Source organism: Dromiciops gliroides, chromosome 3, assembly GCF_019393635.1.
Source record: "Dromiciops gliroides isolate mDroGli1 chromosome 3, mDroGli1.pri, whole genome shotgun sequence".
NCBI classification, from domain to species: Eukaryota; Metazoa; Chordata; class Mammalia; order Microbiotheria; family Microbiotheriidae; genus Dromiciops; species Dromiciops gliroides.
This window is the reverse complement of record NC_057863.1, coordinates 449,586,309-449,606,032: the sequence shown is the minus strand read 5'-3', so window position 1 is coordinate 449,606,032 and position 19,724 is coordinate 449,586,309. Positions and strand designations below refer to the sequence as shown.

The following is a 19,724-nucleotide window of genomic DNA, read 5'->3' as shown; positions in this document are numbered from 1 at the left end:
TTTACTTTTTTTTTTTGGGGGGGTGTGGCAGGGCAATGAGGGTTAAGTGACTTGCCCAGGGTCACACAAGCTAGTAAGTGTCAAGTGTCTGAGGTCATATTTGAACTCAGGTCCTCCTGAAATCAGGGCCAGTACTTTATCTACTGCGCCACCTAGCTACCCCCTTTACTGTTTTTTTTTTTTTTTATGTCACAAACCCATAGTTGGCAATCTAGTGAATCTATGAACCACTTCTTAGACTGTTCTTTAATGCAAAAAAGGGCAAATAGTATAATAAAGTAAACCAATTTCATTGAAATACAGATGTCAAAATATTTTTAAGGGCAAGATCATGGAAGCCCTTAAATTTATCTATAGATGCTTAGGGCCTTTTGACCCAAAGTTAATTTGTGTGGTCTGCAAGATCTTATTAGCCCTGGGGAGTCCTTTAATTTGAATTCTAAGCTGGACACTCCATGATGGTGACAAATACCTTTGGTAAATATATATCTCCCTATTTTATGTCTCACATGATATAAATAATCAGAGGGTCAAACAAGTGTAAGGTCTAAAATTCTAGCTGTGATGTCTAAAATCTAATGAGTGGTTGCCTTAAATTAGAAGCTTTAGCAAGAGTTTAGCCTTTTAAGTATTTATTAAAGCATATTAGAGTTATTGAAGAGAGAAAGAGAGAGAGGGAGAGGAAAACCCTAGTTTAGAACTATTCAGTATAGCTAGAGAGAAAAACTTGCCTTTCCATAACAGCCCATGTGCAGTTCTCCCTCTTCCGCCTGTCCCTGCCACCAAGCCAATGTCCGGAAACGAAAAGGCCCCTTGCTTCTCCCTGGCTTCTCCCAGAAGCCCCCATGTCAAACCGGAAGCAGGTTTGCTAATTGGCTGGTAGCACTGATTGACACGACTAACAGGTGGTAACATGACTTCCTGATGCCCATCTGACCTTTGGAACCCCAGAAAGGTCACTTCCGGATGCCAAGTCACATGCTTTCTTTTCATGGTGGAGCTTCCCTGCAATATCTTTCTCAGCAGGTTGATAGCACTCTGATTCTCACACAAGGTTATGTTTGTTATGTCTTTCAGGGACTCATATAATTCTGAGATACAGGGGCAGCTAGGTGGCATAGTGGATAAAGCACCGGCCCTGGATTCAGGAGGATCTGAGTTCAAATTTGTCCTCAAACACTTGACACTTACTAGCTGTGTGACCCTCGGCAAGTCACTTAATCCTCAGTGCCCTGCAAAAGTTTTTTTAAAAAAATTAAAAAAAAAAAATTCTGACATCCTTGGGAGATACATTGTTGAAAGAAAGCCCTTAATGTGGCCTTTTATTCTATAAAGCAAATGCTTTTTTAGTTAACAAACAAAACTTTTGGCCAGTTGTTCAGTTGTTAAGATATTGGTGGCTACAGAATATTGTTTGTAAAAGCACTCCTGTTCTCTCCTCATACTTTCATCAAGGATACTATGTATGTATAATATTTACATACAGATAATTCCCATAAAATTTGTAGTGGTGGGCCATACAAAAGGCAATGAGAAATGTTGATGCATGGTAGACATGAATATAGTGCAACATACCACTCACCAAGAACTGCACAAGGGAAATGGCTTAAAGGCTGTCATCAGAAGGAATTTGAAGTGAACATGAGAAAGGCTGATGGTGAATTGGGTGGATCCCTATGAAGGATTTACAGGACATGCAAAGAGTCATGTGGAAATAAGAGATCAAAAATTCAATGAAGATTCAGAGTATAATTTTAGCTATCAGAGTAAGAGGTTGGTGAATCAAGCATTTATTAAGCAAAAGGCACATGTCTTAGGAGTACTGTGCCCTCTAATTATTATGGCTACTTCATTAGATTGTAAGCTCCTTGAGGGCAGGGGCTATCTTTTGCCTCTTTTTGCATCTTCAGTGATTAGCACAATGCTAGGAACATTGCTATTGTTTTGGATGGCAGATAGTACTGATTTCAAGATAGTTTCTGCCTACATCATTTGTACTTACTTTACTATTCTGCCACTCTTAGGCCCCCGTCCTTTCTGTGTTGTGACAAATATCATTAGGGTTTTTGAACGGATAATTGTATGATATCTCTTTACAAAGTGATTTGTTTCCAGTAATCCTTATGTGATTTATTCTCTGTCTTCTAGGTTACATAAAATCACTGATATCTAAAGTCAACATAAACCCTAACTTCCTGAATTGCTACAGCCTTAGAATATTGCTAAAAAGCACATTGTAATAGTGAAGGAGCATTGCATATATACTTAGAAGAGCTGGGCTTGAGTCCCAGCTTTGCCACTTAATAACTTGTCATTTTGCTTTGAGTAAAAGATTTAATCTCTCTCTTCCCAAGTTTACTTAATCTTCCATAGATTAAATAAAATCAAATCTCAAACTGTATGTTCTTTCAATTTCAACCTACTGTAATGATTGGAATGATGCCACCTACTGGAGACTTGCTGTGGGAAAGCTCCACCATGAGGAAAATGCCTCAGAGGCATTGTGGCTTTTCCATGGCATCAGGAAATGACGTTTGCTCATGGGTGCTGTCTATCAAGGCTACCAGCCGATCAACGTGAGGAGCCTCCTATTTTCTGGGAGGAGACAGGAAGGAGGAGAGGGAGCCTGCGTGGAGAGGTCTTGCGTTTTTGGGTTCCTGACTTGGTGGTGGTGGTGGCAGAGGACTTCACAGGAAATTTGAGGAAAGATAGGAATGCCAGGCTGTTGGAATTCTGTTCTCAATCTTTTTCTTTCTATTTTCCAATAAACCCTTAAAAACCTAAACTCGTTTTATCAGTGATTTTAGTCAGTTTCCCCCAAAACTGGGGGAACAGATTAGAATCCACAATTAGAATCTTAAATTACACACTACCAACACCGAAATTTTAGATTTACCTTAACAACTAATCATGTCTGCAAAGTACTTTAAATATTTTTTCTCATTTGATCTTCACAACAACCCTGAAAAGTTGGTAATTCAAATAAGATCTCCATTTTACATATAAGCAAATGACATTGTGAAAAAAGCTATTAAACTTTGTTGACACGATGTTTATTGTTGCTAGATGATGTGCCTGAAGTAAGAAAGGAAATCTCTTTTAGCCATCTAGAATGAATTAAATCAGACAGAAAATACGTCTGAAATGGTTAAGCAGCTGAAGAGAGGGCTATGATCAATGGAGGTTGGCTGAGATAAACAAAATAGTTTGTAAACTTACGAAATCCTGCTAAATAAGTTTTATACTTTGTTTACAAATGAGTATTAGTTCGGATACCCTCACTTCTCTAGGTTTTTGTAGCAGTGCTCTTTTCTGGTTCTCTTTCTACTTGTATGACATTCCTTCTCTGTCTCCTTTGCTGCATCTACCTCAATCCCATGAACACTAACAATATGTATCCCTCAAGGTTCTGTCCCCACTCCTCTTCTCTTTTTGCCCTACATTATTTTATTTTTTAATCCCATTAGGTTCCATTGGTTCAATGATCATACCTATGAAGATGATCTACATATTCAGTCCCACCGAGTCTTTGTCCTGAGCTCAAGTTCTTTATTACTAACTGTCTTTAGATATCTTGAACTGATGTTCTGTAGGCATTTCATATTTAATATACATAAAACAGAACTCCTTACCTTTCCTCCCAAACCTTTTCCTCTTCTCAACTTCCCTATTACTTAAAAGGACATCACCATCTTCCTAGGCAGCTAGGTGGCACAGTGGATTGAGTGCTAAGCCTTGAGACAGGAGAATGAGTTCAAATCTTAGATACTTACAGCTCTGTGACTCCAGGCAAGTCACTTAACCTTTGCCTGAGTCAGTTTCTGCATCTGTAAAATGGAGATAATAACTGTACCTACCCTTCCAGGTTTGTTTTAAGGATCAAATGAGAGAATATCTGTTAAGATGCTTAGCACACTGCTTAACAAATGCTTGTTCTTCCTTCCCCTAATCACCCAGCCAAACATGGTATTATCCTCCACTCCTCACTCTCAGCAGCAAATCTTGTTTCTACCTTCACAATATTTCTTGTTTATTTTCCTTCTCTCTACTCATACCACATATTAATTCAGGCTCTTATCACTCTCATCTAAACAACTATAATAGTCTAACTGGTCAAGCTGTCTCAACTCTTGCTTCACTTTAATCATCTTTCATTCTACTCAGTTGCCAAAATAATACCCCCTTTTAAAAATAAACTCCAGGGCAGTTAGGTGGTGTAGTGGTAAAAGCAAAGGCCCTGGATTCAGGAGGACCTGAGTTCAAATCCAGCCTTAGACACTTGACACTAGCTGTGTGACCTTGGGCAAGTCACTTAACCCTCACTGATGTGCAAAGACAACAACAACAAACTCTAAGATTAAATAAACCGCTATTTATAACCTGGTCCCTTTGTACCTTTCCAGTCTTCTTACACTTTATTTCTCTCCATTCACTATATGATTCAGCTACAATGGCCCACTTTCTATTCCTACACTCTATCTTCTGTCAGTTTCCCTGGCTTCTTCCAAGGCAGTTCAAATCTCACCTTCTTCAAGAGGCTTCTCCTAGTCCTCTCAGCTAGCTGTGCCTTCCACCTATTCTGCATCTATCTTGAAGTTAACTATTTATATGTTGTCTTCTCCATGAGATTCTAATTACTTTGTGTGAGAAAATGGGGTGCTGTCTCCTCTCAATGTGGATATAACAGTCAGTCATACTCCTCCTGACCTGTTTGTAGGACAAAGGTCTCAGATCCCCTCCTCCCCCTCAGGTTAACAAAATCACATGGTTCAAGGAGCCCAGGTCTCAATAAGGTCCACTCCTGAGTTATGCCCATACAAGGAAGAGGGGTGGGAATACTGCATTCTGATTAGCTAGTTTTTTCGTACAGATTGTAACCCTTGAGTAATCCGACCAGTGATGAAAAAGTCCATTTGCGTTGGGGACTAGGGTATAAAACAGGGCCTGCAAGCCCCTTTCTTGGCACCCACTAGCTGCACACTAGGGTGCCTCCTTCTCATGAGAAGGAAATAAAGAGCCTTTGTCACATCCCTGTTGAGTTCCTGAGAATTATTGAGAAGAGGATGGTTTTTTCCCTCACACTTTGACAGAAAGGGCTAGTTTTGTCCTTATTTGTATCCCTAGTATCTAAGTAGTTGTGTCTGGCACATAGTAAGCACTTCACAAATGCTTGTGGCCTATTCAGTTATATATGCCTGAGGGAGCTAACTCACTAAGCCAATGTTGCTAATACTTGGGACCATGTCTACCTGGGTTGCAGGTAGTGAAATACAACTCCTAAAACCAAAATGACATAAAACTCTTAAGAAAGGTTAAAAGATGAAGGGCAGAGAATTATTACAAATGGTTTCAAAATGTACAGGAAAGTATGGGACTAATTCTTTTAATTAAGCAGCAAAGTTATATTCTTTAGCTAGAAAAGTATCCCTGAATTAGAACGGATTGGGTGTAAACACAATGATATTACATGTATCCATCCCCTTCAAAATTCACTGATATACTAGATAAACCATGGAACAAAGAACCAAAAAGGGAAAAGGGAAAGAGGAGAGGCTTAAAGAGAACAGATGGCAGGAGAGCTAACAGGCTGGGAGAAAATTAAAGCTGCTTAGAGGTATTTAGCCCTCAGAAAGGGTAATAAAAGTGATAAATAATACCTATATTTTAAATAGCAGCCTATTAAAAACTGAAACAGTCCGAGCTAGAAACTTTCAAAATAACCTCAGGCAGCCTATAGGCATGCCAAATGATAGTCCAATGGATAGTTATCCGTGGCATCTTTGATGAGGGAACTCCTGTTCATCTTGGGCAATTCTCATTCATGTCTTCCCATAAATATTGCCACAGGGGATCCACCCAATGTTCTAGAGGCCTTTCTCTCAGAGGTATCAGTGGAACAGGAAAAAAATAATTAAGGAAATGTAAATTAAAACAATGAAATGGTTAGCAATGAGCTACTTCCTTTTTTTTTTCCTCCTTAGTCTATATTTAACTGGATCTTTTCATGGCTGATGACAGAAGACATCAATAATGACTGATTTATATTGCTTACTTTCTCATGTCTATAAAATCTTTATAAAAAGGATCAATGTATCATAAATGAAAACATGAAAAGAGCCAGGCTTTCATGGGTGACCTTTTGATATTTTTTTTTTTTCCTTTTCAGGGCAATGAGGATTAAGTGAATTGCCCAGGGTCCTACAGCTAGTAAGTGTTAAGTGTCTGAGGCTGGATTTGAACTCAGGTCCTCCTGAATCCAGGGCTGGTGCTTTATCCACTGAGCCACCTAGCAGCCCCCTCATGGGTGACTTTTAAAAAATATTTTCATTTTTAAGTATTTCCCAATTAAATGTAATTAAAAAAATACAATCACTTTAAAAACAATTTGAGTTGCAAATTCCCTCCTGCAAATTACAAAACAAGTTGATATCAATTATACATGTGAAGTTATGCAAAATATATTTCCACATTAGAAACACTGTGAAAGAAAACTGACAAAAATAAAGTAAAAAAACCAGTATGCTTCAATCAGCATTGAGAATTCATCAGTTCTTTCTCTGGAGGTAGATAGCATCTTCCATCATAGGTTCTTTTGAACTGTCTTGGATCATTGTCTTGATCAGAGTAGCTAAGTCTTTCACAGTTTATTACTGCTACAATATTGCTGTTACTGTGTACAATGTTCTCCTGGTTCTGCTCTCACTTCATTTTGCATGAGTTCATACAAGTCTTCCCAGGTTTTTCTGAAACCATCCTTCTTGTCATTTTTTATAGCACAATATTATTCCATCAAAATCTTATACCACAACTTCTTCAGTCATTCCTGAAATGATGGGCATCCCTTTGATTTTGAATTCTTTGCCAACACAAAAAGAGTTTCTATAAGTACTTTTTGTACAAATAGATGCTTTTCCATTTTCTTTGGGATACAGACGTAGTTGTAGTATCTCTAGATCGAAGGGTATGCGGTTTATAGCCCTTTGGCCAAAACTGTTTTCTAGAATGGTTGGACCAGTTCACAATTCCCATAACAGTGCATTAGTGTCCCTATTTTCCCAAACCCCCTCCAGCATTTGTCATTTTCCTTTTCTGTCATGTTAGTCAATTTGATCGATATGCTGTGGTTATCTCAGAAATGTTTTCATTTACTTTTTTCTGATCAGGAACAATTTAGAGCATTTTTCCATGTGACAACTGAAACCTTTGATTTCTTCTTCTAAAAACTGCCTTTTCATTTCCTTTGGCCATTAATGAGCTGGGGAATAGCCTCTATTTTTATAAATTTGTCAGAGTTCCCTATATAGTTGAGAAATGAGCCCATTATCAGAGAAACTTGCTGTAAAAAGTTTTTCCCCCAGTTTCCTGTTTTCCTTCTACTTTTGGCTGCATTAGTTTTGTTTGTGCAGAAGTTTTAAATTTTAATGTTATCAAAATTATCCATTTTACTTCCTGTAATTCTCTATCTCATGTTTGGTTATAAACTCTTCCTTTATCCATATATCTGGCAGGTATATTTTTCCAAGTTCCCCTAATTTTACTAAATCATTATCCATTTTGATTTTATCTTGCTATACGGTGTGAAATGTTGGTCTAATTTCTGCTAAACAGCTTTTCAGTTTTGCCAGAAATTTTTGTCAAATCTTGAGTCCTTCCTTACTCTAGAAGCTTGGATCTTTGGGTTTATCAAACATTAGGTTACAATGCTCATTTACTATTGTGCATTGTGTACTTAATCTATTCCACTGATCTACGACTCTATTTCTTAGCCAGAGCCAGATTATTTCAATGATTATTGCTGTTCTTAAGTCATTTCAGTGGTGTCTGACTCTGATTTTATTTGGGTTTTTCTAGGTAAGGAAATTGGAGTGGTTTACTATTTCCTTCTCTGGTTCCTTTTACAGATGAGGAACTGAAGTAAACAGGGTTAAATGACTTGCCCAGGGTCACACAGCTAGTGTATGAGGTGAGATTTGAACTCATGAAGGCTTCAAGTTTATCCCCATTACAGATAATATTTGCTCTTGGTTTTAGTAACTAGGACTTTTTCTCATCTGTACATGGCACCCTCATAAAAACTGACCATGCATTGGGATACAAAAATCTTACAATCAAATGCAGAAAGGCAGAAATATTAAATACATCCTTTCCAGACCATAGTACAATAAAAATTACATTTAATAAAGGGCCATGGAAGCATGTATTAAAATTTTTCAGGATTTCCATTTTGGTGTTTAATTGGAAATTAAAAATTTGTTCTTTTTCTAGTTTTTTATTTTAGTTACATGCCCAATTCACTGATCTGCTTCTTTTCTCATTTACACAGTTAGATATATTCAAATTTTGGAATATGGTTTCATTGATGTCATTCCCTTTAAGTAAAATGTTTCTATGATTTCTTCTGTGACCCACTCATTCTTTAGGATTAGATTATTTAGTTTCCACATAATTTTTAATTGATGAGCCACCTAGCCCTGTGCCTCTTTTTGTCAAGATGTTAACTGTCTTTTCATAATTTTTTTCCTTTGCTTTCATTTTTTTAAACCTCATTTTCCCTCTACCACTCTTATTTGATTTTGAAAATTATTTTTTAGCTCTTCCAAGAATTCTTGTTCAGAGTGTGTCCAAATTCACACTTTTTCTTTGAGAATCAGCTTGTAGCTATTTTGACTTAATTGTCTTTTGGGTTTGTGTCTTTTTTATTTTTTGCTCATTTTTCCACCTGGTTTCTTGATTTTGAACTTTAAGCTAAAATTGGGCTCTGTTCCTGGCATTAGGCATTGGGAAGTTTTTGGTGCTCCCAAGGTGGTGTGATCTAGGGAGAGGTATAGTTACTACATTCCTGATCTGCACTCTGGTCTTTATCCAGGAAGTACCCCTGATATCTTAGAATTATAATCAATACTGTTCCTCAGGATTCCTGATCCTTTGTGACTAGAAGTGATATTATTCCTCAAGGTCACTGATTCCTTCTGATCAAAAGTGATACTGCTTCTCAAGGCTTCCACTCTCTCTTCACCCTTGAACTATGGACCCTAAAACAGGTATAGGCAATGGAGTTGCCAAAGAGCATTTGTTTCTTCACTCAGTGCTAGCATAAGGGTCTCCTATAATTTCTTTCTGGCTAGTTCCTAGGGCCCCTTAGCATCTCTGGCTTGAGAGCTCCTAAAGCTGCTGCTGCTTCTGTCACTAGCACCTGGTCCCACCATAGGTATTTCATTCATTTGGGCTCTATCTAGTTTGCACCTCTATGTCACAGATCTCTCTGATTTTCTAAGTTGTCTTGGGCTAGAAGAATTTTTCATTCTGACCTGTTGGCTCTGCCACTTGTTTGAGGGAAATGTTGGGAGAGCTTAGCTGGGTATCTTCTCTACTCTGCTATATTGGTTCCACCCCCCAGAAGTGCTCTCACTGATGATTTTTTTGAATGGTGTAGAAAATACAAGATTCTGCTATGTATACTATGTTAATTACAAAAAAGCATGATTCAGTAGAACAAAATGCAACTTTTAAGGCTTTTAAAAATTCTTCATAAAGTAGCTTCCAAGCACATGTTAAAATCATACAAGACTCTTTGACAGATGCAAACAGAGATAATATTGTTCTAAGAGTGTTTGAAGTATGAATAGAAGTAGAGTCAGAGGTGTAATAAGGTGTTTGCCAGTGTAATAGAGGAAGCATTGCTCAAGGTCCAAATGGAAAAAGATTACTCATGAATAGAGTTGTCTCCAGATGCTCCTGTTTTCAAATGACACTTAACCTTATTAAATGAAGCTCCAGAACATTACAGAGAGTGTGGATCAGAGAGTTCTATAGACACACAAAACAAATTAGTTTAGCAATGCATATAGGAAAACTCAAGCAGATGAGGAATTAGATGGGAAGGCTTTTGAGTTAGTGCATCAGTGTATATAACTTGGATGAATACTGGCAAATGGACAGTCATCAGAAATGAGTAAGAAGAAGAAAGCATTGTGACATTTGAGAAAATGCTCCAAGTTTTCAGTGATCCTGAGCTACTCCTTGTGCCTCCTTGCCCAAGGTTGAAAAGCCCATCAATATTCCCCCAGTGATCCTATGTCGCTATAAATCATGGAATGTCTATCAATGTGCATAAGTGGAGTGCCCCCAGAAATGATAATAGATTCAATTATAAGTAAAAAGTGACATTTAATGGCATATATGGTTGTTGAAATATTCAAATGCATTTTCATTAAGTAAGTACACTGAGTGCTATCATTTTCACTTCCTCAGACTAACTGCACTGGTTTTACTATTTCAGGATCACATATCATTTATTTATTTAACCCCCCCCCCCAGGGTAATGAGGGTTAAGTGACTTGCCCAGGGTCACAAAGCTAGTAAGTGTCAAGTGTCTGAGGTCAGATTAGAACTCAGGTCCTCCTGAATCCAGGGCCAGTGCTTTATCTACTGTGCCACCTAGCTGCCCCTAGGATCACATATCATTTAAGTGAAATTATGGGACCTTGGAACAACCAAAGGCTTACACTTAACTTCAACCACAAATCCTTTTCAATGACAAAAATTTCATAGACATGCATATTAAGTACTATTTTAACAGCATTCCAAAAAGATTATGATAAACTTTTCATGTTTAAAATCTACTAGAACAGCAATTCAGTATTATTTTCACATTTTGAAAGTACATTTAGAAAATACTTACCTGGTTTACGTTCTAAAAGCTGTTGGAAATGAAATACTGCTTGTTCATAGTCCTGTTTTCTGAACATGAGATCAGCCATCATCTGCAAAGGTAAATATTAATTGTTCTAAAAATACTGTCACATATTCAAGTGTTTTCTGCAACACTGGATTTAACAACAGGAAAAACATAGCCTGAAAACACAAAGAAAGTACAAAGATCTATGAAAAGGAGTCTTTTTTTCACACTACAAAATACCCTGGGGTGATGATTTTAGCTCTCTTTAAAACAACAGGAACTTTGCTGTGAGATTAGCATAGTGGGAAATAATGAAAGATGACAAATGGATCCCACTGTTAGCATAAAATTATACTTTCATCAATTAAATGTTTCTAGGAATAATTTAAAAGGACTTATTGCCTAAAACGTTCTGTCCAAAAGCAAGTATCCAAGTACATTACACTTTCACATTACTGAAAGGGTCATACTAGACTAAAATGCTACCCAAAATTGATAGTTAAAGAGGTAAAATAGTATTACCACTGGCTAAAGTTTTGACCAATTCCTTAATAGAATTAAAAATTAACATTCTCAAGCAGATCTCTCTTTTTTCTTTTTCTTCCTCTTCTTTTTTTTTTTGGCGGGGCAATGAGGGTTAAGTGACTTGCCCAAGGTCACACAGCTAGTAAGTGTCAAGTGTCTGAGGTCAAATTTGAACTCAGGTCCTCCTGAATCCAGAGCTGGTGCTTTATCCACTGAGCCACCTAGCTGCCCGTAGGTCTCTCTTTTGCTTTTCTCCTTAGATATTTCAATAAATGCATTTGAATCATGGAACTAATAGATAATAAATAGAATTTTAGTCTTAGAAGACTGTAGAAATCATCTTCTAACCTATTTATTTTGAATAGAAAATTGAGATCTAGAGAGGTTAGATGATTTGCCCATGGTTATATGTATAAGTGGCAAAACAAGGCCACTAATCCCTTTCTTACAATTCCCAGTCGAGTAATGAATTCTGTTGCTCCCTTGGTGAGATGGACTGCAGTTTGAGGGAGAAGAATTGACTTTAGGAATTCCTAGTACTTTCCTTGTTTAACAATGCTTCAATCATAGTGTTATGGGCCTGAGGTACCTCAGAAGTTTTCTGGGGGAAATCAAGGAACCTTCTCCTTGAGAAACTAAACCAAAGGACAGACACACCTAAAGAGATAAGCCAGTACCCAATCGGGACTGCCTTTGTATCATGAGGGGGACAGAGATGGCTTGAGCAGCTTCTCACCCAACTTCCCCCAGTCACTACCAGTGGGGGATGGTCCTCCCTCAATAAGGGAACTTTCCACAGTCAGATGATCACCCCATGAGATCACCATTGGTCCTCTATATAAGGATTTGCCTGTCTCCTGCTCAAGGAGATAGGTATCTCAGAGAGCTACACCTCTGTGCCATGCCTTCTCCCCATGAGAAGTAGTCCGAGGACTTCTCTCTTGGTTTCCTTTCCCTAGCACCTAAATAAAATATTATTTTATTCTAATTGGATTTGTGTTCAAGAAGGTGTAATTCTTTAAAGAGGAATTCCTAAGAACCCATACTAATTTTCCTCATAACAATAGGATGGTTCTTATATAAGTCAGAAAGCTGTAGGAGTTCCTGGACCTTCCCAGGGAGTAAGGGGTTGATTTTTCTATAAACCCCAAATATTGTCCCTTTACAATGGAGCTCTGAGTCTATGGTCATTCATAAATTGGACAACTGTTATCCTTCTCCCCTGGGGGAGGTGAGACTCATGATTGCAGAAAAGAAGAGTGTTTTTGACTGTTTATTGGCTCTTTGTTCAAGTCCTTTGTGTTTAGAGTTTTTTGTAAGGTAAAATAAAACTTGCTCAGTATTCAGTGTATTGTTAGTCTGAGTATTTGTTTTCATGAGAGCTGAAAGCTCTTTTACTTTTTTTTTCTGCACAGACCTAGACATGAGCTATATTATGATGTTCCCAGGGGAAGCCCTGGATGACATAAGCCAAAGAGAAAATTTTGTGAGAACACTTGCCCTCTCTCTCTCAAAACCCTTGCCACAATTGAACCCAGTCCCTGTAAACCCAGATAATAGGTCTAGACTAGAGGTTTTAACTGTTATATCTAGCATATGCTCTGTAGCTTTCTTTGTATGAACTTCCACAATACCCTGCCTTCTCTCCAAACTCCAAAGAATATAAATCAAAACACGCCTTTTCAAAACATGTATCAGTCCTAAATATAACATGTATCAGTCCTAAAATAACCTAAGACTTGATGGATATAAACACTTCCTAATAATTAGAGATATAAGAGAGGTAGAATGGGCTGCTTTAGGAGAGAGATTTCTTCTTTCCTGGAGATCTTCAAGAAAAGGCTTGAATGATCACTTATTTGTTACATGAAACCTGTAACACTCCTAAGTGCAGACTGAACCAGATTAAAATGTATTGGAAAATTGGGAAATATTTAACAAAAAGTACAAAAGAATATAGAAAATGTTGATGTGTTTTCCATTAGTGATCCTTTTGCATAATTTAGTGGCCCCTATTTCTAACTAAGTTTGACATCACTGTTGTAGAAGACTTTTTTTTAATCAAGTATGGGTTGGACTGAATGGCAACTGAGGTAAAATTCTAAATCTGAACTTCTGTGTTCCAAAATTTTCTCTTCTATTTTTTGTCAAGATTGATATAATTGAATTCCTCTAGTACTATATAGTCATTAGTGATTTAAAAAGGACCTTACATTAAGAGTATTAACATTTAAGTTAATGTTTACAGGTTGTCTAAAATGGTCAATGTGGAAGCAGAAGGAGGCCTCACAGGACTGACAACCAATTTTTATTTTTCTTTGTTTTACAAATTGTCATTGCTGAAGAACACATCATTAAGCAGTGAGTTTACTGATAATGAGCCTCTCTATGATTAGCTTGGCTGGTCCTTGGAAAGTAGCCTTAGTGTGCTGCCAGAATCAAGCTTTTCCCACATTGAAGATCTGATGGAGCTTACAATCCTTGGGCATCATGTTTCTAGGGGCTAAAATTCTAGCTAGTCTGTATAAAATATCTAATGAGTGGTTGCCAATAAATTATAAGCTTTAGCAAGAGTTAGACTTTTAAGCATTTATTAAGGAGAATAAGAATTTGGTGAAGAGAGAGAGAGGCCTAGATTCAGCTGTCTATCTCAGGGAGCCAGTGTCTCCAGCTCCTGTACCCACTGAGGTCCTCCAGAAAAGAGAGCAAGAGAGGAAGCCTCGCCTCTTTTATAGACAGTACCCACGAGCAAATGTCACTTCCTGATGCCAAGGAAAACCCCCATGGCTTGCCCTCAGGTGCCTTCTCCTCATGGCAGAGCTTTCCTACAGTAGCTCTCCAGCAGGTGGTGTCATTCCAATCCTTACAATACCCAGAATCATCTACATCACTATGATGCACAGATGTAGGAACTTAACCCACAACACAAAGAAGTTCTGAAACTTTACCTGGAATGTATGATTACTTCAGCAATTTCTTTTTAGAAGGTGCAAAGGAAAGCAAATACCTATATTTTTTGTAGTTGAGTCTCTTGGAGCAAAATTCACTAACCATGGTAGCAGCTTCATTATCTTGATCATTCTTGAGTAAGAGTGCACAATGACGCTGACAGGCATCAGGGTCATCTTGTGCCAGGTACAAACGTGCAAGTTCCAACATTGCCTATATATATATATATGGGAAAAAAAGGTTGACCCAAAATAAATACATAAATACATAAATGTATGTATATGTGTGTATGTATGTATATGTGTATACACACACACACACACACACACACACATATAAATTTTCCAGGAATCTTTAGAATTATATTGCAAATAAGATAAATATTTTGCTAAATTTCAGGGTCATCAAAAAATAGTTGAGTTGAAAAATATAGGGCTAGATCCTAAAAATAATATGATGGTAGTAGAAAAACAACAGATGCTTTCCATGTGCTTTTGTGATACTTCTGGGATTTTAAAAAATCAACAATTTCAACTTTTGTAAAGGCAATGTGGTATAGTAGAAAAAGTAATTAATTTGGAGTCAGAAGAATTGGAGAGGAGAGCAGTTCAAGTCCTTTCTCTACTACTTCTAATTAGCTGTGTGACTTGGGGCAATGCACAAGTTCATTAGGTAATTTTCTTTAATTGTAAAACAAAGAGGTTAGATTAGATAATTTCTAAGGTTCCTTTTATTTCCCAATGCTCAACAAACTAAACCTTTGGTAACTAGGGAAAGGAAGTGTCTGTTTTGTTATATTTCATTAATGATAAAGAATACTTTAAATTTAGTTCTCACTTCTTTTTGTTTGTTTGTTTGTTTGTTTGTTTTTTTTAGTGAGACAATTGGGGTTAAGTGACTTGCCCAGGGTCACACAGCTAGTAAGTGTTAAGTGTCTGAGGCCGGATTTCAACTCAGGTACTCCTGACTCCAGGGCCGGTGCTCTATCCACTGCGCCACCTAGCTGCCCCTTAGTTCTCACTTCTAAAAGCATATATTAGTTTCAAAAATTTTAAACACAAGCTTTCAGAATACAATGATGTTTTGTCTCTTCTTTTATTCAAGAATTTTACCTATGTAGCACAATATGCTTATTTAGCTTAATAATACACTAAGTAGATATTAAGAACAAAATTTCATCTAGCAGAAGCAGGAAAAAAAATTAAGTTTGTCCACATATTCTTTATTCTTTCTTTTTTTTTTTTTGTGGGACAATAAGGGTTAAGTGCCTTGTTCAGGGTCACACAAGCTAGTAAGTGTCAAATGTCTGAGGTCAGATTTGAACTCAGGTCTTCCTGAAACCAGGGCCAGGGCTTTATCCACTGAGCCACCTAGCTGCCCTAGGGCCCATATATTTTTAAGATATGTTTGCCAAATGCTTTCCTACCCCAATTTCACTAATCATGCTCTAATTACAAAATTTATACACCTAGTCTGAAATGGTCTGAAACGGATTACTGGATCATGTGATGAACAACATTGGAAAACAATGATTTAGGGATTTACTTTACACTTATATACATGATATTTTCATTATAATAATTTAATTTGCTAAACATTTCCAATCTGAAGCATCATACCAATATCTTTGTTTTTATTCTGAATTTGTTTCCTAACAACATTTCTTTAATTTTCTTTAAAAATGCAATTTGTATTAGATTTCTTCTCATATGTTTTTATAAACAAGATAGTTAGAATTTGGTATTCTGAGAAATTTGATGATATTTGGTATCAAAGGTACTATGAAAAATTTATAAGAGAACTGACCTTGTTATCTGTTTCACAATAAACAAGAGCCTCTTTGTAAAATTTAATTGATTTCTCGTAGTCTCGCTGAGCAGCAGAATGTTTTGCAATTTCTGCACAAATTTCAGCTGCTAACTGTTTCTGTGTGGGAACTGCATCAGGCTGCTCCATCTGAACACGTTTTAGGACTCGGGCTTGTAATTCTCGAGCCTGAAACCAATAATGGATAATAACATGGGGAAGTGGAAGAGGGAAAAGAAAAGAAAAAAAAGTGCATTCTAAATAATTTATAAATAACTGTCATATAACTTCATTTCCCACATTATTGGCCTGGTAGTTCACAAACAAAATGCCTTTCCTATATCTCATTTTGCATTCATAATTTATTTAAAATGAAAATGTACCATTAAAATTTTTGTAAGTGTGAAAACCTATAATTTCTTTCCAAGTGTAAAAAAAAGAAAAAAGTCCTTTTTTGAATTATGTGAGCAATAAAAGGCCTAATAAATAAGAACTAGCATTTATATAGCACTTAAAAAGTTTGCAAATCACTGGAGACATTATCTCAATTGATTCTCACAATAGTGTATCTGTCTTTCCACAACCCCTCCAACAAAGAATTTTCCAGCCTTTTGTTATCTTGGTTGCTCTGCTGGGTCTAAGATGAAATACTTCAGAATTGTTTTTATTTGCATTTTTCTTAATATTAGAGATTTGGAAATCTTCCATTTGGTTTTTAATAAATTCCTTTAAAAACTGTTCATAACCTTTGACCATTTATCTATTAGGAAATGATTCAGTCTTAAATATTTGTGTTAGTTCCCTATATATCTTTGAAATCAGAACTGAATCAGAGATATCTGATGCAAATATTTTCCCAACTGACAGCTTCTGTTCTTACCCTAGGTTAGATTCATTATGTTGGTAAAAAAACTTTTCCATTTTGTGTAGTCAAAAATATTCTATATTTTATAATAGCCTTGATTCCCCCATCTAGTACTCCTGCTCTGGGTATAACTGTGAAAAATACCTTATCTAGGTCTTTCTCTTTCTTGAAAAAAATTAAGCTTGTGTTTATGTGTTCTGTTTCTAACATCACCATAGTTATCCCAAGTATCCAAGTATCCCACTATCCATTCCAAAGCCATCCCATATAACAAATAGTATTTTTTAGAGACTTATGATTCTTGGGTTGTCTCTATGCATACTGCTTTCAAGATTAGCATGTTTTACATGCATAGCAAACATATGTTCTTTTAATGTTATCTTCTGCTTCTCTTCTAGATTGTCCTTCACTTCTGTATATTTGCACTCACTCTACTGTTGTTTCTTTTGTTTCTTTGGTGAGACTTGTCATTGAAGATTTCAGCTTTTATACTGTATATTTTCTATCCACTATTTCTATTTCATTATTTTTTGCTAGGCAGGCCATACATTCTATTCTCATAATTCTCATTTTTTAAAAAACCACTCAGGAACAGTATATTGTGGTTCCATATTGTCACATTCCACAGGATCCTCTGTTTTATTAAGTGTTGGATCATTTTCTTTTATTCTGCAGTATTAATTCATAGATGCCTGACCTGACTTACTTTATCTAGAGGTCATATTTCATTCTGCTGTTAATGATTTTCCTGTTGATTTATCTGTTTACGTTTAAGGTTTTTGAGGTTTCCTCTTCCTGAGATCTTTGGTACTTTCAAAGTCCTCCCCCCAACCTTATTTTCCCCTGTTACTCACTTTCTGAGTCTCTGACTCACTCCCCTCTGATGGTGGTTTCTTTGCTGAATCTCATAGTGTTTCAGCCTTTTCTGTGCCAGATAATTCACAGGACACTAGCCTAGGTCTCTGCCCCAGTTGACTTTTGAGTAGACTGAACTAGCCCTCACTGAGTACTGAATACTTTCCTTCAGTCTTAGTGAAATGTCACATAGGTCACACATACTATGTTCTGTCCTTGTATCTTGTCCTGTCCCCTCTAATCCTCAGCATTCTTGTCAGGTACTCAAAGTTTACAGAGCTGTTATGCTGGTGCTGAGTGTGTGATTTTTGTAGTATGGGTCTTTGAGGCTTTGGGAGAAGCGAAGGGTGGGATGTGGTGTTTTGCTCTATTTTAAACTCAGACATTTCATTCTGTTTCTAGCCCTTCTGAAGACATTTCTGCAGCACATAAGAATGCCTGCCACAGTGCTACTCTGTGATCCCAATGAACTTCCTTAGTCTGGAATGTGGCAGAGGCATGCTGGCTATTTGTCCTGGCCAAAGCAGATTTCTACAGCCTTGAGCTGGGATCTCCATGGCACTAGAAAGAAAGAGATCAGGGTGTTGGCTAAGGCAGACTCTAGGCAGATGGTGTGGACTGTGAGTAAGGGATGATGAGTGAGTAAAATGTAGAAATCAGTTCATTTTTTTTTTAACCTCCTTTTGGATTCCAGGGGTTCTAAATCATGGAGACAACTGAAACTTCTTTATCTTTGGTATATACTTTCCATTTTGGAGAGGTCTGAGAGGTTGAGAGATCAGAGAAACTATCTAGTGCTCCATTTTGTTTATCATACTTCTCAGAAGGGCGGATTCTCATCTAATTTATTCCTATTTATTTTTTGTGGGGGAATGAGGGTTAAATGACTTGCCCAGGGTCACACAGCTAGTAAGTGTTAAGTATCTGAGGCCGGATTTGAACTCAGGTACTCCTGACTCCAGGGCCGGTTCTCTATCCACTGTGCCACCTAGCTGCCCCTCCGTAATTTATTTTTAATGGTGTGACTTTGAATACATTACTCAAGTCACACATCCACTTTCAGTTTATTGTAGCATATGGTGTAAAATGTTAGTCTAAACATTACTTTCTGCCACAATGATTTCCAGTACTCCCAGTAGCTCTTGTGAAATAAGGAGTTTTTTTTCAAGTAATTTATGTTCTCAAGTTTATATAAATAACACTGGGTTACTGAGTTAATTTTACTCAATTCTTACTTTAATGTTTCACTGATCAAGTTTTCTATTTGTTGTTGCTGTTGTTTAATTGTGTCTAACTCTTTGAGAGCCGATTTGGAGTTTCCTTGACAAAAATACTGGAGTGGTTTGCCACATCCTTCTCCAGCTCATTTCACAGAGGAACAACTGAGGAAAACAGGATTAAGTGACTTGCTCAATGTCACATAGCTAGTAAGTGTCTGAGACCAGATTTGAACTCACAAAGATGAATCTTCCTGACTCCAGGCCTGGCACTGTGTCACCTAGCTGCTCCCTTCCATTTTTAATCAACAGCAAATAATTTTGATGATTACTGTTTTATAATATGAGGTCTGGAAGTGTTATTTCATTCCTACTTCAAAAAATTATTTCCCTTGAGAGTATAGTTTCTTCAAATGAATATTTTTATTATTTTTGTCAAGCCCAACAAATTCTTCCCTTGGTGGTTTCACTGGTATAGCACCAAATTTGTAAATTAGGTTAGGTGGAATTGCCATTTTTTATTAAATTGGCACAGTCCAAACATGAGCAATTAATATCTCTCCAATTATTTAAATAATTCTTTTTTTCTTTCTTTATTTCTTTAAAGACTATTTTATACTTGTACTTGTATGTGTGCCTTCATAGAATAACTATCAAATACCTAATAGATTTTGCAGTTATTTTGATTGGGAGTCCTTTTTCTATAACATATTTCTGGATTTTGTTATTCATATGTAAAAATGTTGCTGATTTTCTTTATACAGTACTATTTTATTGAAGCTATTGTTACAATTAATTTCTTTCCTGATTCTCTGGGATTATCTTATTG

At 36.8% G+C, this 19,724-nt stretch overlaps 1 protein-coding gene across 2 annotated transcripts in view; it reads right to left on the bottom strand.

Moving 5' to 3' along the window:
• Positions 1 to 19,724, bottom strand: part of TTC21B (tetratricopeptide repeat domain 21B) — a 102,785-nt gene that overhangs the window by 16,481 nt on the left and 66,580 nt on the right. For both annotated transcript variants that reach the window (XM_043998361.1, XM_043998362.1), the window contains exons 20-22: positions 15,959 to 16,147; positions 14,255 to 14,365; positions 10,682 to 10,763 (exon numbers count right to left, since the gene is read on the bottom strand). In XM_043998361.1, the coding sequence (XP_043854296.1) occupies positions 10,682 to 10,763; positions 14,255 to 14,365; positions 15,959 to 16,147 (382 nt within the window). The remainder of the gene's footprint in view (positions 1 to 10,681; positions 10,764 to 14,254; positions 14,366 to 15,958; positions 16,148 to 19,724) is intronic.